A 17,833-nucleotide genomic window follows, 5' to 3' on the forward strand; every position below is an offset into this window, starting at 1 on the left:
GGTTTGACTTTGCTTTTTATTTAATAAAAAACATACTTAGTTTTTCAGCCATCCAGATCATAACACCCTAGCTTGAAGACAAAAATTTTGTGAGAGCGTTGAAAGTTGTACTATGATCGACCATGGCTCCCCTCTCATTCACGAATCCAGGCATTTTATCACAAGGCAATCAGCCTGGTCAAGCATGACCTACCCTTGGTAAAGTAACAACCTCAAACTGTTCAGTCACTAAAAAAAATACTGTATTAATGCAGAATAAAATTAACAGGAGTATGAAACAAACCTATGAAACAAAGCTTCTGATGGAATACCAAGCATCACATTTCAAGATATGTGGGACAAATGGAAGCTATCTATATTAAAGCAACACTGCTGACAAAACAAAACAAAACCAAACCAAAAAAAAACAAAACAACAAAACCCCACCCACCCACCTCATCTCACTAGAGGAAACTCGGACAACTTTAAAGATTGGGACCATTATGCAGCATCAGCTAATAAGAAGGTTGTTGCAAAGAAAAAACAGTCTCCTCTCCCTATTTATTCTGGACAGTACAATTGGCAATAGTCTAAAAACTATATTGGAGAAGACTAAAGAAAACCAATTCATAATGAGAAATTTCAAGAGACTGTCATGAGAGCTGAACAACCTTCACCCATGGAGCCTAGCAGACATCTGTTGGAAATAAGAGATACAGCTGATCTTGTGCTGGATCAACAGAACTGAGTTATGACCTGTGTTCTAAGACAACATTCACATAAAAAGGTTACATTTCAAAATAAGTTAACATTTACTATCAGAATTTTAGAAATCAAAGTTTTTACATCACTTTCCTTCACAGAAAGATTTTTCTTCAGATACTCCAAAAACCTAGTTAAATCAGAGGTGCAGAAAATAAACCATTTCATCAGAACTTAAAATAGGCAGAAAATGTTTGATTCACAGTGAACTGCAAACAGAATAAATAAGGTTGGAAGGGACCACTCAAAAAAATTTTTTTTAAAAACATATAAGCATGAAGCTATTCAAGAGACTCACTCTTGAGCGTTTTTATGAAATTGTATTTCTTAAACAAAGCAAAATTCTCTCAGAATAGCTTACCAATAGGAGTGAACAAAGAACGCTCTTTCCAGGGCCTGCCCACCAGGGTTACGCCCCAGTCTTTTCCATTTCCATTAGCATCTCCAGCATCTTGGCCCCAGGCCGATGTCTCTGTCTTCCTCTTCCCAGCTGCCGTTGAGGACACAGATGTCCATTTCTCCTCCCCTACACTAATCTGTGAGGAGATTTTTACAGGCTTCTCATTCCAGCTTCCTCCATTTACAGTATGGCTTTCATTTAATCCTGGAGAAACTTAAAGCATTACAAAAGCATTATGTAAAACTAGAACTGGATGAAGAATTCAAATATTTTATATATATATATATATATATATATGCGCACATATACTTAACAATAAAAAGGCAAGTACAAATGAATAACAGCTTTGCTATACAAGTGCAATACAGAAGAGAGCTGTTGCTTTCTCAGATGATTTTCCAGTTCAGACAGTAATCACCATCTGTCTACTAACTTGATGAGCTAGGAAACAACACTGCTAAACTATGCTCTACTCTTATGTCATCTTCTTTATAGGGCTAATATCTTGTGGCCACCAGCGCCTCTAGATAATAAAGCAAGGGGGAGACAGATTGCCAGGTCATTCCTCTTACCCAACGGGGAATAAGCAACTGAATGGTATGCGGGAAGCCCCAGATACTAAATAGGAGAATGCTTTTGGCTTCGTAACTATGGTGGCATACAGAAGTTCTCCAAGCAGGAATTGGGGGGAATGAAAGAATAAGTAAATAATGAAGAAATGGAGTAGGTAATGCTTCCTAAATACTATAGTGACTTTTCAAAGAGCATACTTATTATACTCAAGCATTGAGTCCATTAAATTTAAAGGAAAAAACATGGTAAAATTCTCAAACTATAACTTATAAGCAATATATTTTATGTTACACTAATACAAAAGACTACAAGTTTTTGTCTACAACAGTCTGTCCTACTAAGGAATTACCTGTCATAGCAAGTTTTATGTATACTTTGAGAGGATTCAGTAGTACACTGAGTGATACAGTATAATGATATTTAGGAAGTCTTTTATGTCCTTGCAAAATGTGAAGGTCACTTGGTACACCCAGCCTGATCTTCTATATATCGCAAGCAATTCTGAACAGATGAACTGATAATTTAAACTGATTAAGAAATATCTGCATACTGTGAGCATAACACTTAGAGTCCACCAAGAACTGATGTATAATTCAGTCAACTTCATATGCCAAAACCTCCCCCTATGACAGCTATGACAAAAAAAAAAAAAAAAAAAAAATGACAGACTAAATACTTTGGTTCTCAAATAAATTCATGTATCAAGCGTCGTGAACTTGCAGCATCCAAGGCAGCCTAACTGGCAGGGAAATGATTAGGTGTGATATGTCTAGATAGTTTGAATAGACAAATCGTATTTCCCATACGACCTATAAAGTTCCCATTTCTATACCTAAAAATACTATCCTTGCTCTAAACAACTTCAGAGCACTTGTATTGTTTGTCACTCAGTGTCCTCTACGATACTAGGCAACAACAAAAATAGCAAACATACAGAAACCAAGTTGTACCTTGGTGAAAAAATATCTGTGACCTTGCAAGACGACAGCCAAAGTCCTGAAGTGAGACCTTGATTATTCTGTTGATCGTTCTAGTCTCTCATCACTAATATTTACCATTTCTATAACCAGCAACATTTCACAGGATCACAGGAAACTTAAGGTTGGAAGGGACCTCTAGAAGTCACCTATTCCCACTTCCTGATCGCAGAAGGGCTAACTTCAAAATGACATGGTATTACTCAACTTTTGGAAATCACTAAGGCTGGAGAGGTCACAGCATCTCTGGACAACATGGTGAAGAGTTCTTTCCACAATGGTCAATCAGAATTTCCCTTGCTCAACTCGAGCATTGCCTCCTGTCCTCTCATTACGCATCTGAGAAGAGTATGGCTCCTTCCTTTTGTGCTATAGTTCAAAAAGTCTGCATGTGAAGCAAAGCTCTGAAAAACTGGCAGATACTGATTTACTTACTGGATCTAGGTGCTCTTAACTCAACTGGTGACTTGCTTAATTACACGGACTACTTTTGGTTAAACACCACCACTAATATTGGCTTAACACATAGCTGTGAATAAGAAAGACTTTAAACACTCTAGATCAGTATCTCTCATCAAAAAAGTTAAGATCCAACACTCACAGTAGAAAAATGGCCAAGTATTTTAACCATTCTGCGTATGACATATTATTCTTCTTAAAAAATGAATACACCTACAGTATGCCTCTCAAAGGAGTATGTGAAGAACAAAATAACCCATGTGTACACAATCGGCAGCAAGCACAGACTTCATTAGAACCAAGATTGATATTTTTGAACTCTATTGTAGTTACTTACATTAAAGTTTTCTTTGGGTAAACAATTAGTAAATGTAAAAAACGAGCAAGTTCATAAGGCTAGCATGAGGATTTTTAGCTGAAGCTTGAGAATAACCTTCACTGTTGTGTAACTTCACTGTATAACAGTGTAACAATCTGTGTAACAGGTAATCTGATTGAAAATTCTAGATATCTATAAAATATAGAAAAGAATGACATGATGTCCATACATGTAACAAACTATTTTCAACTTGTTAAGAAGCAACTGCATTTTATAACACCTGCATAGCCAAAAGAGCCAGCTGCATAACAAAGTTTCAGATCAGTAACTGTACAACATTGTACACTGATGACTAGTTTTCACTTTTGTACAACACTTCTAGTTAATTAGGATGTCTAATAATGAAAGCCTTTTACCTTGTGGAATGGCTGACTCTCCCTTTGCCATTTTAGAGTTGCTAACTTGTACATTCAGAAGTGTGTCACCTGATCAAGAGGTGGAATAAGACAGAGTAAGTTTTGCAAACAGCAACTGTTGTAAAAATAAAAGAATATATTACTGACACGCTAAAGGGAAAAAAGTGAGGGGAAAAGTGCAAAAGTACATTAAGGCATTACTAAGAAACTTTAGAATAATATTAATGTTCTGATTTTTATTACTTGTGCTTATTTTATACACAGACTGAGTTCAAATAACTTAGGGCCTATGAATTCAGTAAATGTGATTTTCGAAGAATTCTAGCTAGTCTCCCAGGACTGGCAGGCAGAAATCCAAAGCAGGTTGCTATTTTCAAGCAAAAAAGAACACTAGGTCTTTCAGAGACATACAGCTATTTCTAACTTTCACTTTGCTGTGAAAACACTAGATACAGCTGAACTCTTTTCAAATTTATCTGGTACAGGATAATCTATAAGAGCACATGATGTGTTACAGACTCTGTCTAGAGAGGTAACAGAAATCCTGGATAGTCACAGAATATATAAACAGCTGCAGTTACGCATTGCTTGACACTGCTTGTGTGTAAAAAAGGCAGAGAAAAAAAATGACTGAATTTACTCAAGGACAAGAACCATATGCTCAGTAAAGATGCCAAATGCCAATAAAAAAATATCAGTGAGCTAAGGCATAAAACTCAATATATTGTTACAAGGTACAAGATAGCAGTTAGGCTCAGTCTTTTTGCCACTTTATGTAGAATAAACTTCTGTGTTCTAGCAAAATATCAAAGTGTATCAATAGATTAAAACTACATAAAAATTGGACCTGTTTGGTTGTGTCTTTTAGCTTCTTAAACTACTTAAATTGCAGCCAAATATGAGTTGCTGTGATTAAATGCGGTTTAAACCAACTCAACCCATGACTTTTCTGAAACAGCAGCAGCCATAAAAGCTAAAGTTTGCAACTCCTTAGTTACTCCTTAGCTGTAATAGTTAGTTATTAAATCTCAGTCAGATGTGCCTGACTATTATGAACAGGTTTAGCATAGATGCTAGGAGAACTCATGTGGCATAACCTTTCTGTAAAAAACATTCCGAAAACAGCTAGGGAGCTGCCTGCAACAGTGCTGAGGGTGCCTTTGGAGTCTACAAAAACGTGAAAGGCAGAGTCAGCAGAAGCACAAATGAAGAAGTAGGAGCATACGCCTGTGCAGCTCTAGCTACCAATATATCATGTCTCAACTGAGAGAGCACTAGTTTGGAGGCCAGTGCTCCAGCTACTTACTCCAGAGCGTTCTCTTCAGAGCTTCCCCTGGAAGTGTGGCTCAAAAGAAAGTGAATAGGGGGTGAAGGGGCAAGTTTTACACAACGCAAAATATCTTTAAATGTCTTGAAATGATTTCTCAAGAATACACCTACCCTACATATCTAGGATACATCCAAAGTCACTGTTTTACACATGCAAAAGACATTAGCTTTCTAGTATTCATCCACATCCCTCTCTACCATACCTTTACTTTTTCTGAGACCGACTGGAAGCGATGGTGCAGGCATCAGTAGCTCAATGGATACAGCAACTGCATTTTCCATTCCTTGGAGATTCAATTCTCCTGAGCCAGTGTCAGTCAATACCTTGTCTCGCTTACGTTGCTGCCGCTTTTCTCTGTTACTGATTTTAGTTTCCCAGGTTCCTAAAATATCCCCCAAATAAAAACATCAAACATGTTAGAGAGTAGAAAGGAAAGAGTTTGTTTCAGCTCAAACTGAATCTATGTTTAATTTATTTAAAAGTTACAGACATGACAGTCAACTTCAACATTAGTATGAAAACATGAGCAATTCACTGAAGACTAAGTTTTTCTGGATGTAATACAACAATACTTCGCTTCACTGAGAAAAACATGAATATGAAGGCCTTATTATTCATGACTTATCTCAGGTTTGTAGGTTTAACTGCAATAAATCAGTTGAAGTGGAATGTTCTTGTTTCAAAAGTCAGATTTCCAGACATAACATGCAACTGAAGTTATGACAAAATGAGCTTCCTGTGTTTCTTTATCAAACGTACAAACAAGTAACTCTTAAATAGTATTTAAACTATGTCTGATTGTATTTTTGTGCATTTGCATTCAGTACCTTCATCAACTTCCTTTCCATCTAGACGTGACACATCCTGAACCGTTTTAGCATCTCCCTTTGATTTCTTTTTTTTCTTTGACTAGAATAAAAATAAAACATCTTAATAACTTACTGATCACATACTAATTTAGAATTTCCAAAAAAATAAGAAGCAAATTTAAAACAGAATTCCTTGAATAACCCTCTGTACAGATAGGCCCTTTAAAACGAAAGGGATATTAAACAATACTGATTCCTAAATATAAATTAGGACTACTGAAATAACATGGAAGAATTATGCAGTATGCAAATGGCAGGTGAAGGAAACAAGTACTTATGCTATAAAGCACAAAGACTGGTGAAGGAAGCTATAACTGATGGAACCATAATCAGAAGAATATGAACTGGTTGGCAGACAGACTCCACTCAGGCAAAATCTATTTTGTACAGAAGGAAGTATAAAGTTATACACTGAGGAACAAAGAACGTCAGTGATGCCTAAAATAAATAAATAAGTGGGAAGATGATCCCTGCATGGAAAAATACTTCAAAACAGAACAGTGATGATGAGTTTCAGTGTAAATTCACAATTTTTTCAAGTTATCACCAGCTACTGTCAGTTGGCTATTCAAGCAGAGATAAATGAATAGGAAGATACAAATTTACTTCTGTAAGCTGTTTTGGTACAACAGGTAGTAATATACTATGTTAAAAAGATGAAGTTAAGAAAAGGATGTCTAAAAAATGATCCAAGGAATTGAGATGACATATATTACAGAAAGCCTTAAGGTTTAATCTTTTGACAAGCTAGTATGATAGCAAATTGACTTGACTATCACCTTATAAGTTTTTCAGTACTGTATTTTCTTTCTATCTAGCAAAAAAAGTGTAAAAACTACCAGATAGAACTGAATGAGAAAAACGGAAGTTTTTAAAGAAAGATGATTTTCTACTCAAATGAATTAAGGGGAAAGTGCTGGTTACCTGTCTCTTATTATCTTCGTGACAATATTGGCTACCCTTTTGGAACACGTTAATGCCAGAATAAGGCTAGTAACTGCGTGATGGCTAATGGTCAGCTTTTCTAGTTCAGACTATATGATTTGCTCTACAACATGCTCTAAGATTCAGAATAACTACTACCACAGCTGTTTATACGCAGGGCTGCACTAACATACCTGTAACACTTACAGAACTTATTTGAACAGATTTAACTCATGGTTCACTGAACTAAGGCTATCACACAACATGGCTACACCCAAACTGACATAGCTCACGCTTTTGCTCAGTAAGCTATCTTTACCCAAATACTGACTACATAATGCCCTCAGAAGAAGGCTAGTTTCAAAATCAACCTGATAAGAACTGGTTTTAAAAGCGTGAATAAGCACAATGATTTGTAAGAGTATTCTCTTAATGCAGAATTAAGAAGAACAATGGACAACACTAAAGCTACCATTCCCTGCTTGCAGCTTAGAGGAGACGTTAGCAAGTTTGTACCTAGGCCTTCTATTTTGTGCTACATTCATAATGGAAGATGAAGTTTCAGAATCTTTTGGCTCACAAAACCGCAATTATTCAACTTTTTCTTTGATGCCAAGAGAACTTCAGAAATGTCTTTGGAAGTCTTAGATAACAGTTTAAGGTGACTGCTCCTCCAAGTTCCTTAAATAACTACTATCTATAGATGTACTGGTGTCATATTTGACGCTTCTCATTAAAGCATCATTAAGTTTAATAATTTTGAAAATAAGTTACTAACAAGCACTGCTTAAAAAAAAAACAAGAATTCAAATATTGAAAATATATTGAAAATGTATTTGCCTTCCTAACTCAAGTTACTGGAACTTGGTACTGAACTAATTTATTCATCACCTCACAGCCAAACTTAGTGCTGTAACAGTCATCATCTCTAACATAATTGACTGAAGCAGAAAAGACATTAAAGGTAAATAAGTAAACCAGCCTATCACTTTGCAATAGCCCCATTCACCAGTCAGACACACAAGAGGAATTGGCAATCTGGCCATAATTTTAAAGTCTATCAGATGTATGGGCCTCCATGCAAGAATAAACAATACAAAAAAAGCCTTTCTTCCTCATCTCTAACAGTCTGTTTATTTCTAGTATTCAAGACAATGCAGTTTTGAGTATCTGCAAACAGAATTTGCAATGAAGTTTTAAGATCTTGCAATTTCTTCCAGAGAACCACTTCTTAGAAACAGTCTAATATATTAAAAAACAAAACAGATGAATAAAAAATACCCCTCAAACACATCCCACACTATTCAAGGTACAAAAATGCAAAGGGAAGACCCCATTCAAAATGCCAAGAGACATGATAAAAATCATATGCCATATGAACAGCCACAATGTAACCCAATCCTTTTTCCCTTCTAAGTAGAACAAGAGGATACAACTTAGAATGAATGAATGTTCTGAAAAACACACCGCATTTACAACCCTGAAGCAGCGAAGAAATGCAGAAACACAAAGTAAGCACTATTTTCATTGAAAATGTATATTTAAGTGAAAAAAAATACCCTTCAGATCATAGCTATTTTATACATACATGTATCTCCATTCACACACAAACGCTACTTAAATTCCACCCATCAACTTATGCTCCCAAGCAATACAAAGAACGAACACCTATACAGGACCCCTTAGAACCGTAGGAGGCTCATAATGTTATAAATGCAATGGATGCTACGAGTGGCTTAATCAAATAATTGATGCCTATAAAGTTACCTGCACAAAGTTTAAAGAAAATCCTTGGGGCTGTTCTTAATTAAAGCAAACATGCTCTGCCCATGCTTCCCCAAAGCAAGGCAAACATACAATCTGTTGAATGAGCATCCATACCCATGTAGTGGTAATGATCTCCTGGAGCTTCAACTTAGCATTTGAAAATTCAAATTACCACATCTGCAATCTTAAGCTAAAGCTAGAGTTTAGATTTTAACACCTTAACTACTTGCAAATCTGCCTAAGATACAGTGAAGGTTGATCCTGAAGGAGTATTTAACTTTTTTGTCTTCTCATGTTTTATTCTGTCCTTGACAAAGCACAAAGTCAATCTGATATGTATTTCATGGAAAACAGAAGTGTGCAGGATGAAAGTTTTAGGTAAAGCCATTTCACAGAGAAGTCTTTTTACTTGCCAATTTAAGTCTCTAAAAGCTTCTATAGCTCTGTAGCCAACTAACAGGATAAACTGTTAGCCAGCACACTAACTGCAAAAATAACTAACAGGTAGTCAAGTAAGTTAATTGTTATTTCTGTAGCTCATTCGAACTTCAAACTATTGTTATCTCACTGTATAAGGTGAATTGTTTCTTTTTCCAATACTCCTCAGTTTACTTATAGCATACATATTCTGTGAAGAGGATGAATCTACCAATTAACCCTCAGATATACCAAATAATTTTAATTAATTTACTTTGTCAAAAAGACCCTTTATCCCCAAATATTTAAAGGCTCTTGAAAAGAAAAATGTTTTATCATAGCTAATAAGGAAAAAAAAAAAAAAAAAACCAATAATGCAGCAATCTTTACTAGAACATAACTGACAGCCCAGTCTTCATAATAGTACAACCAGGAGACATATTATGCATTTTCAGAAATCCAGGCCATTAGGAAAATCTGATGCATAACGTTAGCAAAAGAACCAAGACAAGAATCAGTTTTGGTCACAAGCCCATCATAAATATATCTGTGTTAACTAAAAGTGACAGCAGTTATGATAAGGCTAGAAGAAATAAGTCCTTGTAGTGCAAAAGTATCACATTGCCATTAATATGCTTACGTTTTAGATAAAGCTACAGATTCAGCCTTAAAAATTTTAAGTTTAGCTGTTTAATTTACATAACAAAAAGCTGACAGTAGACTTCAAAACCCCTTTTTGTCATCATAAATTAAGAACTCTAATCACTAATGGCCAGATCTGACAAAAGAAACGTGCAAAAACATGGTCTTATTCTTTGAAAAGCATTCCCTCAACTGTTAGATCATTTACAAGCCCCTTAACAATACTATCGTTATGTTGCATCTCCACAGAAGCCAAAGATGAAACACACACTTTATTTCTGTAGACTTAGTGTGAACAGAAATTTCCACCTCCTTCCGCAGGATTTTTTGGTTTGCTTCATACAAACATTCCATGATAACACAAGATCTCAGAAGTTTAAACAAAAAGTACTACTTTAGGTCTTTCCAACACCAGATTAGGTTAGTACTCTTCAGAGTAAGAAAGATGTCTCTTCATTGAGTAAGAAAGAGGATTTCAAATCACAAGTAGGGTTTCCAGATACAGAAATAACACGTGTTAAACTTTGACATACTGTAATTTCAAATCCATAACTGACCTTCTCATTCTTCTTTTCTGCATCCAAAGGCTGCTTTGTATTTTCTCTACGAACAGTCTGCATTATTTCATCTTCAGATACGTCAAGGATAGACTGTCCATTAGGCTGTATAAACAAAAATGTGAATAATAAAAAATGTGGAGAATACAGATGAAGGAAAGCTCAAATTACATGATTACTGAAATGCAATTATTCATTGACAGAAAAATGCTGACAAGATTACCAATCAGTAAGTAAATCAGACAAAATTTTGGATAGCCACTCAAAATACTCACTGCAATTCTATATTAACCAAATGTATGAACAAGAGAAAGAACCTAAGTCTACTATCTTTTACCAAGCCTATCCAACACAGGAATTACTTATCAAAACAAATTTCTGAAAACTACCAGCTGTATGTGCCATAAGTTATCTAATTTAAAGAATATGTTTAAGAATTTGCAGCAGTTTCAGCTATGGGGGGGGGGGAGGTTATGGGCTGATTTTTCAAAGTTTTATCTTAAAAAAGTCTCTTCACTTTATCCTCCAAGTACCTGTGCATATCACTCACAGCTCACTTCCTTCACAAGTTAAATTTCATAACAGAACAGAAATTAGAAACTGAACGTGAAGTATGAATAAAGGACATTCTGTTGTTCTTTTCAGATGGACAGACTTGCATATACTTATTCCATTTGTCTACTACTTTCCTCTCGCATAATAATAATGTGAAGAAAATTACCATATGCTTCCGTGATAAAGTTAAAAACTCCAGACAGTCATTAAACTAGTCTTCACCTTGACCTTTCAGAGCAAAGGTGTATGCCTTAGCTTATATAAATACCTATACAGGACAAAACCATAATTAGTTTTTCTGAAGTCACGTTTGATGCTAACTTCAGTCTTAGCTTTTTGTTATGGTGCTCAACTCCACAAAAGATAAAAAATACACTAAATATTATACTACTGTTAGGCATTATCTCACTGAGTCAAAAGCAATTGCCAAAGGCAGTAATTGATAGTAGGTGCAAACAAGTTTCTGGTTATATCACGTTCATAATGATACAGATATTTAATTTTCAGTCTTTAATTTAGGATGTTAAGCATAAAGTACTAGCCTACTTTAATTGTTTTAATATCTGGGACAAATGTATTTTCTGTGCAAAGATGATTTTTCAAGTTTTAATTAAATTTAATACATGTATTATTTTCAGTTGTTTTATTTAAAAAACTACCTTAATTCTGTATCATACCAATTTGATTGCTTTAAAATAAAACAAAAGTCATATTACAACTTAGTGAGAGCTACTCCTTTAAAGACTAGATCTGAACCTCAGTTTAACTGGTACAGGCTATTAAGTCTTGCCACGGTATATTATGCTTACAAAGTACCCTTGACATGACTTCACCAGTGTAGAACATAGTACTGCTTAGTGTAGTTAGTTAGCATGCCAACTTCTTATTTTGTTACTATTAATAGAAATTGAAATATCAGATCACCTAACCTCTCTTCTCATGCAACAAACACAGTTTTAAACCACACATTGTACATCTAAGGTATACTACAGCTCTCTTGGTACTCTGAGTATGGAGTCTATATTGTAGATCTGCATTTCAAAGCTGTCATCAAGTGTAAAGTTTCTCTCATCAAACCTTTCAGTAGTAGATTCTACAAGGATACCAAAGATCTGATGTACAATCCTCAAAATGTTTCCCAAAACATTTCTTGAACCCTTCTGTTTTCTCCAGATTCCACATGGCCAGATTACTTGTGAGTGATACCACTTTAGTACCAACGATGTTTAAGATCGAGTCGGAGATATACTGAAACGCTAATTCTAAGTTTCTTAGTAGGATATTCAGAAAAAAAAAACTGATGCATCAGTTTTTCAATTTGTGCCAAAAAAATGTTTGTAACCATTTTTTTTCTTTAATTTTGTATCTAGCTTCGCTTCGTTAGTATTAAACATATAGAGTTCGGCTGTTGTGAAATGATCCTGAATTACTGTACAAACGAGAAATATCGTAAGTTTGAAAACCAGTTTCTTCACCCCTCTGAAAGTCATCTGTTTCTCAGAAGTCTTATTCTGGACTAATTCATGTCCATTAAGAACCCTCAGGAAAGATTCATCCACATGACTGCTTAAATCACTGTCTAATCATCTGATCATGTTGACAATGACTACTAAAAACAAATTTAAGAATCGGTACTTTCATACATTTTTCCCTGAATATTTGTAGTATTTACCTTTTCAGCAGAAGGTTTCCAGATTTAATTTCTGTCCACAGATGAATCATAGAATTTTAAGCAAAACTTTGTAACCATTTTTGCATATTCCAAAGATGGTAACAGACAAGGAAAGGGGAAGGGAGGAAAAAAAATAAAAAAGGCTGTTCTACAATTCTTTTAAAAACATCTATATCCAAAGAAAATAGAAGTTTAAAACTTCACAGCAATACATTTAACATTCCACCAACAATATTAATTCAGTAAAATTCCACAATGATGTTTTTATATTTCATCTTTTCTCTCAATCCTTAAAGCTATAGTGAAGATGGGACACAGAAGTAACAATCACATTAATAATAATACTAATTTCTGAATGTCTCCAACTTGCCTGCCAGTTTTAAAGGTTTAAGCATTTTTTTCACTCTCATTCATTTTTGAATGTTCATTCATCTTTGACAGTGCATATAGACAGAGTGCTATGGATACTTCAGTTTCACAGTATTCTCCAAGAAATAGTAATGAAATTGCTATCATCATCTTGAAAAACCTGAACTAGTCAAAGCCCTTAGTCACACATTACAAAGATGGACATACTTGGAATGTTTTAGGCCAATGAAAGGATCTGTTCATCACTATCTTCTGCAAGATTTTCTTGAGTAAGAAACTAGGCACTTTGAGCACTGGACACAGCTACAGTCCTACTTCTCTAACAAATATACACACAGGTATCTATGAAAAAGGTTACAAGTTTGAAAAAGTTTTTATACAGTTATTTTTAAGTGTAAAAAAAGAATACAAGGAAAACTGTAGTCTTAAAAAATATATTCAAACAGGTGAAGCAGTAAGGTTTTCCAAATGAATGCCAATGCTTTTACTAAAACTAAGTTTCAATGTCTAGTCTTTACTGTTAAGGTATATTTGTAATGATACAAAGTGCATTGTCAGTTTTCTGCATCTTCAAATAGATGGTATGAATGACTTTCTAAAAGCTGGAGTAGAGGAGAGAAAATGGTTACTCTTCACCTTCTAAACAGTGCTTTGCAGATTGTCCAAAAGTCTGTTATAAATAAACTTTCAACAGAAAAAGGTGAAACTAAAAAGCATCAGAGGCAGGCACAGGAATTATTCACAAACAAAAGGAATCAAAAATCAAAGAAGCTGCTTGGGAACGAGAAGAAAAAAGAAATCTTAACATGGGCCAAAGAACTCTGAGATAGGACAGAAGAAAAAAAGTTTTTCCTCTGCCAGGATTAAAAAAAAAAAAAAAAAAAAAAAAAAAAAAAAAAAAGAGAAAGTAGTTTGAAGTTTATTACACATGTACCTAAACAGAGATACTAAAGAGAGACAAAAAAGATACTATTCAGAGACCAAAAAGAGACTTCTGGAGAGACCAAATGTAAGGATCCCATGACAGAAATAGCTCTGTAAACTACTGTACTCATGGACACTGAACTATTTCAGCTTCATTTTACCTTCGTCTGTCTATAGGAAGTAAATAAATACAGCCTTATAGTTGCTAGCATATCTAGTCAATGTATTGCTACCCAACTAAACCTATTTTAATAAAAGTATTAGATAGGTTGCACACTAAATAAAGCAACTTAATAAAGTCAACTACAAGAAACAAATCAATAGACTTCCTCAGAAAGGTACAGTCAAGAATATTTCTGATCCTCACTGATCAGTTATGCATCACCTGTCATATAATGAGTTCAGTAATTCTGTATTAAAATAATCATATAGCTTTTAATTAGGTATCTCTAATGTGCTTTTAAATCAATTCAGACCATATATTTTAAGCTTTCTAAAATGCCAGCAATAGAAGTACAGGGTTTGCTATGACAGGTCTGTAATAAATCTGCTAGTAGTATACTTACTCTTTTCCCTTCACAGGCCTCATTATTTGCATCAGAGAATGTAAAAGGATATAAGCTGAAAACCACTACACAATCCACAGGAAGAGCTTTTATTGCATCTAAATTTTCAATGCTATTTTGAATGTTTTTCAGGTGAAACAGTCAGAAAACATTTAGGGGTAGCATGCTATTAGAGGTTTCAGTGAAGTTATCCAGATTATAAGGCAGTCTCATTTAACTTTACCACTGATACACACTTATTTGCTCTATAGTTAATGATTTGGTTTGTGCATTTTCTTTTCAGAAAACACTTTTCTTTTGAACTCTACATGAACACAGTGAGTACCGGTAGTATGAAAATGACTTAAGCCTCCCTCAAAATACTGAATGACATGTTGACAGTTGAAAACTGTTTTACTCAGCTTTAACTATGAAAATAGTTGGTCTTACATAGCCTTAACTTTCGTAATTCTGTGCCTGAGTAAATTAAGCTTTGAACAGCATAAGTATTTAAATCCACCAAATACAATGTTGGTTAGTTAAATATGTTTACATAAAATTAATACAATGTTTCCTTTATGAAGCTCTGCACTTTAGATCATTGTCATACTAATAGCATCTCTTCATATTATCTTCTGTTGAGACAGTTTTAATGTCTTCAGTGATGACTTGCAAGAGTTTATGCTCTGTTTTTACACTGGAGTTAGAAAAACAAATCAGAAACTCTAAATTATTTCTGGGATTATGCTTTCTTTAGAAAAAAGAATAACAAATCTGTTAGATTTTGGAGGATCTGCCTTTCAAGATGGCAAAAACTACTGCATCTTCATGTCTTCTCTAAAATGGAGACCTATCTACACTTGAAAAATTCTGAATCAGAATGTGTTCTCTTCTTGGTGCTAAACTTCATCTCTTGCAACTTGCAGAATCAACTTCAGCAGTTCACTGGTCACCAAGGACAGTTTGGAAGTGTGTGCAGACTTTTTCTGAAACGATATTCTAGCCTCTATTTCTCATTTAAAAAAACCTACACATACAAAAATACAAACTTATCTCAGATTTCAGCATTACAAAGGAATCAAACAAAGGCACAATCCACTTTCTCTCCTTTTTCAGGTTGTCAGACAAAGGATTTAGATTTTTATATTGCAAGATACACACACTTAAAAGACAGTTATAATAAGCCAGGGGACATCTGCTGTACTTTCATTCCTATAATCCATTTGGACATAAATAGGATTACAAACATACTAACAAAAGAAAAGGTATAGAAATCCCTTCAGTCCTAAAACTCTGATAAGTGGAAGCTTTAAAGGGGCTAGTCAGTAATTTCTGCATTCTATGAATTTCCTCATTAAATACAAGCATATTAGCAAGCACACAGAGCTCCCACACCATTCACTAAGATTAAAAAAAAAAGACAGGAATGATCTGTTTTTAAGGGGATCCTAAGACACTGATTTCATCAATAAAGATGATGACAACCCTACTATGGCACACTCATCAAAAGATCCATGTTATATGGTTTGCTGAAAAGACAGGGAAAAAAAAATCCTTACTCAAAGCAAGAAATCCTTCCTCAAGTTTGTATCACTACAGCATTTATGGGTCTCACAATGCTGCTTCCACTAGTCTTTACCTTTCTGTACTGCAACTCTTGGTTTGAAAGCCTAAACCATACCAAGGTCTTCAATATCAGTATCTCACTGAGCAAGATTTTGACTAATAACAAATACTACTTTCAAATACTTCATAGTTTCATTGAAAAGCTTCTCGGGGGGTCCCCGTCCCGCCCCGCCAAGGAGCCTTCCACCGCCTCGTCCCGTCCCGTCCCGTCCCCCGCCGGGCCCACCCGGCGCCCGGGCCTCGGCCCCCTCCCCCCGAGCGGCGCAGCCCCCTCACCCGCGCCGCCTTCTCCACCAGCTTCTTCTTGCTTCGCTTCTTCTGCTCTTCGCCTTTCAGCAGCGGCTGCCCGGTCCCCGGGCCCGCAGCCGCCTTGCTCGGGCCCCCGCCGCCTGTCAGGCCCGGCCCGGCCGCCTCCTCGCCCTTCCGCTCCGCCGCGCTCCCAGCCCGCTTCTTGCGGAAGCCGCCGCCGCAGGCCGCGGCCAGCAGCAGCCCCAGCAGCAGCAGCCCCAGCGCGGCCGGCGCGGCCAGAGCGAGCCAGGTCGGGAGGCCCTGCGGGTCGAGGCCCAGCTCCAGGCCCAGCTCGGCGCGCAGCAGGCCCAGGCCGCCCGACAAGACGTCCCGCACCCGGGCCGCCGCCTCCTCGGCCTGCTGGGCCGCCGCCTCCTGCCAGCTCCCCGCAGCCATCGCTGCCCGCTGCCCCCGAGGGGCCGGAACCGGGCGCGGCGGCGAGGGAGCGCTCAGGCCGAGCGCATCGCGGCCCCGCGGGAGCCGCGCTCGCCTCGCCTCGCCTCGCCTCGCCTCGCCTCGACGCGCCGGAGCCGCCGCCGCCGCCGCCGCGGGGGACGGAGCCTCTGCGGGGGGCGCCGCTCGCTCGGCCCGGAGGCGCCCGGGTCTCCTCCCCTTCCTGCCCTCCCCCCGCCCCTCCGGCCCGCGCGCAACGTCACCGCCCTGCCGCAGCGGGGCGCAGGGTGACGCCTCACGGGCGGGCCGGGCCGGGCCGGGCCGGGCCGGGCCGGGCGCGCGCCGCCCCCGCGCGAGCCTCCGCCCCGCCCCGCCCCGCCCCGGGAGGAGCCAGCCGGGCTCCCGCCGCGCCCGCCCGACGGCAGGAGGGGCGGCGGCGGCGCGGGGCGGAGCCGAGCGCTGCCGAGGGGGCGGCGCGGCGCGGCGCGGCGCGGCGGGCAGCCTCGACGTGGCAGCGGGAGACGCGGGGAGGGAGGTGGCGGGGGCTGGGCCAGCGGTGCCCTGAGGCGGCGCCGCCCGAGGGGCCGCCCCTGCGGCGGGGGCGGGAGGGCCCGCGGCCCCGGCGGCCGGGAGGGAAGGAGGGGGGCGGCCGCGGCCGCCGTGGCGGTGGGGCCGTCGGGGAGGCCGCGCCCGGGGCGGGCGCGCTTGAGCCGTGCGCTGAAGTCTGCCTGCGGGGTGGAGCGCCGCTGGTCGTGGTGCTTGTTGCTGGGAGGAGGAAGCAGGCGGAGGAAAGCCGTGAAGCTCTCCGAACCTCATTGCTGTCTGCGTGAGGTTTCCAGGCTTAAAAATGACGTGGAGGTGTTTTTGTACTTAACAACCATTAGTCACCTTTGTTTTAGCTCGTAGTAGCCCCAAAGAGATGGCTCAGCTTGGGTGTGGATCTGTTATTTGCTGGTTTGGGTTTCAGCCTGTGTGTACAGGTGTCAACTGATGCCCACCAGGAGGAGGCCAGATTGTGCCTCTTGGCCTGTCCGTGCCTCCCCGGTGCGGATCTCGCCCCCGGCTGCCCA

The 17,833-nt window shown here is 38.6% G+C and overlaps 1 protein-coding gene across 2 annotated transcripts in view; it reads right to left on the minus strand.

Annotated features, from left to right (window-relative positions):
* Positions 1–16,944, minus strand: part of MTDH (metadherin) — a 33,463-nt gene extending 16,519 nt beyond the window's left edge. The window contains exons 1-6 of one of the 2 annotated variants that reach the window (XM_062570489.1): positions 16,359–16,942; positions 10,392–10,496; positions 6,043–6,124; positions 5,418–5,597; positions 3,886–3,954; positions 1,103–1,354 (exon numbers count right to left, since the gene is read on the minus strand). In XM_062570489.1, coding sequence (XP_062426473.1) covers positions 1,103–1,354; positions 3,886–3,954; positions 5,418–5,597; positions 6,043–6,124; positions 10,392–10,496; positions 16,359–16,766 — 1,096 coding nt within the window. In that variant the 5' untranslated portion in view covers positions 16,767–16,942. Of the gene's footprint in view, positions 1–1,102; positions 1,355–3,885; positions 3,955–5,417; positions 5,598–6,042; positions 6,125–10,391; positions 10,497–16,358 lie in introns of both variants that reach the window. The other variant, XM_062570490.1, reaches the window with a different exon arrangement.
* Positions 16,945–17,833: the final 889 nt, after the last annotated feature.

The sequence above is a fragment of the Rhea pennata genome, chromosome 2 (genome assembly GCF_028389875.1).
Source record: "Rhea pennata isolate bPtePen1 chromosome 2, bPtePen1.pri, whole genome shotgun sequence".
NCBI classification, from domain to species: domain Eukaryota; kingdom Metazoa; phylum Chordata; class Aves; order Rheiformes; family Rheidae; genus Rhea; species Rhea pennata.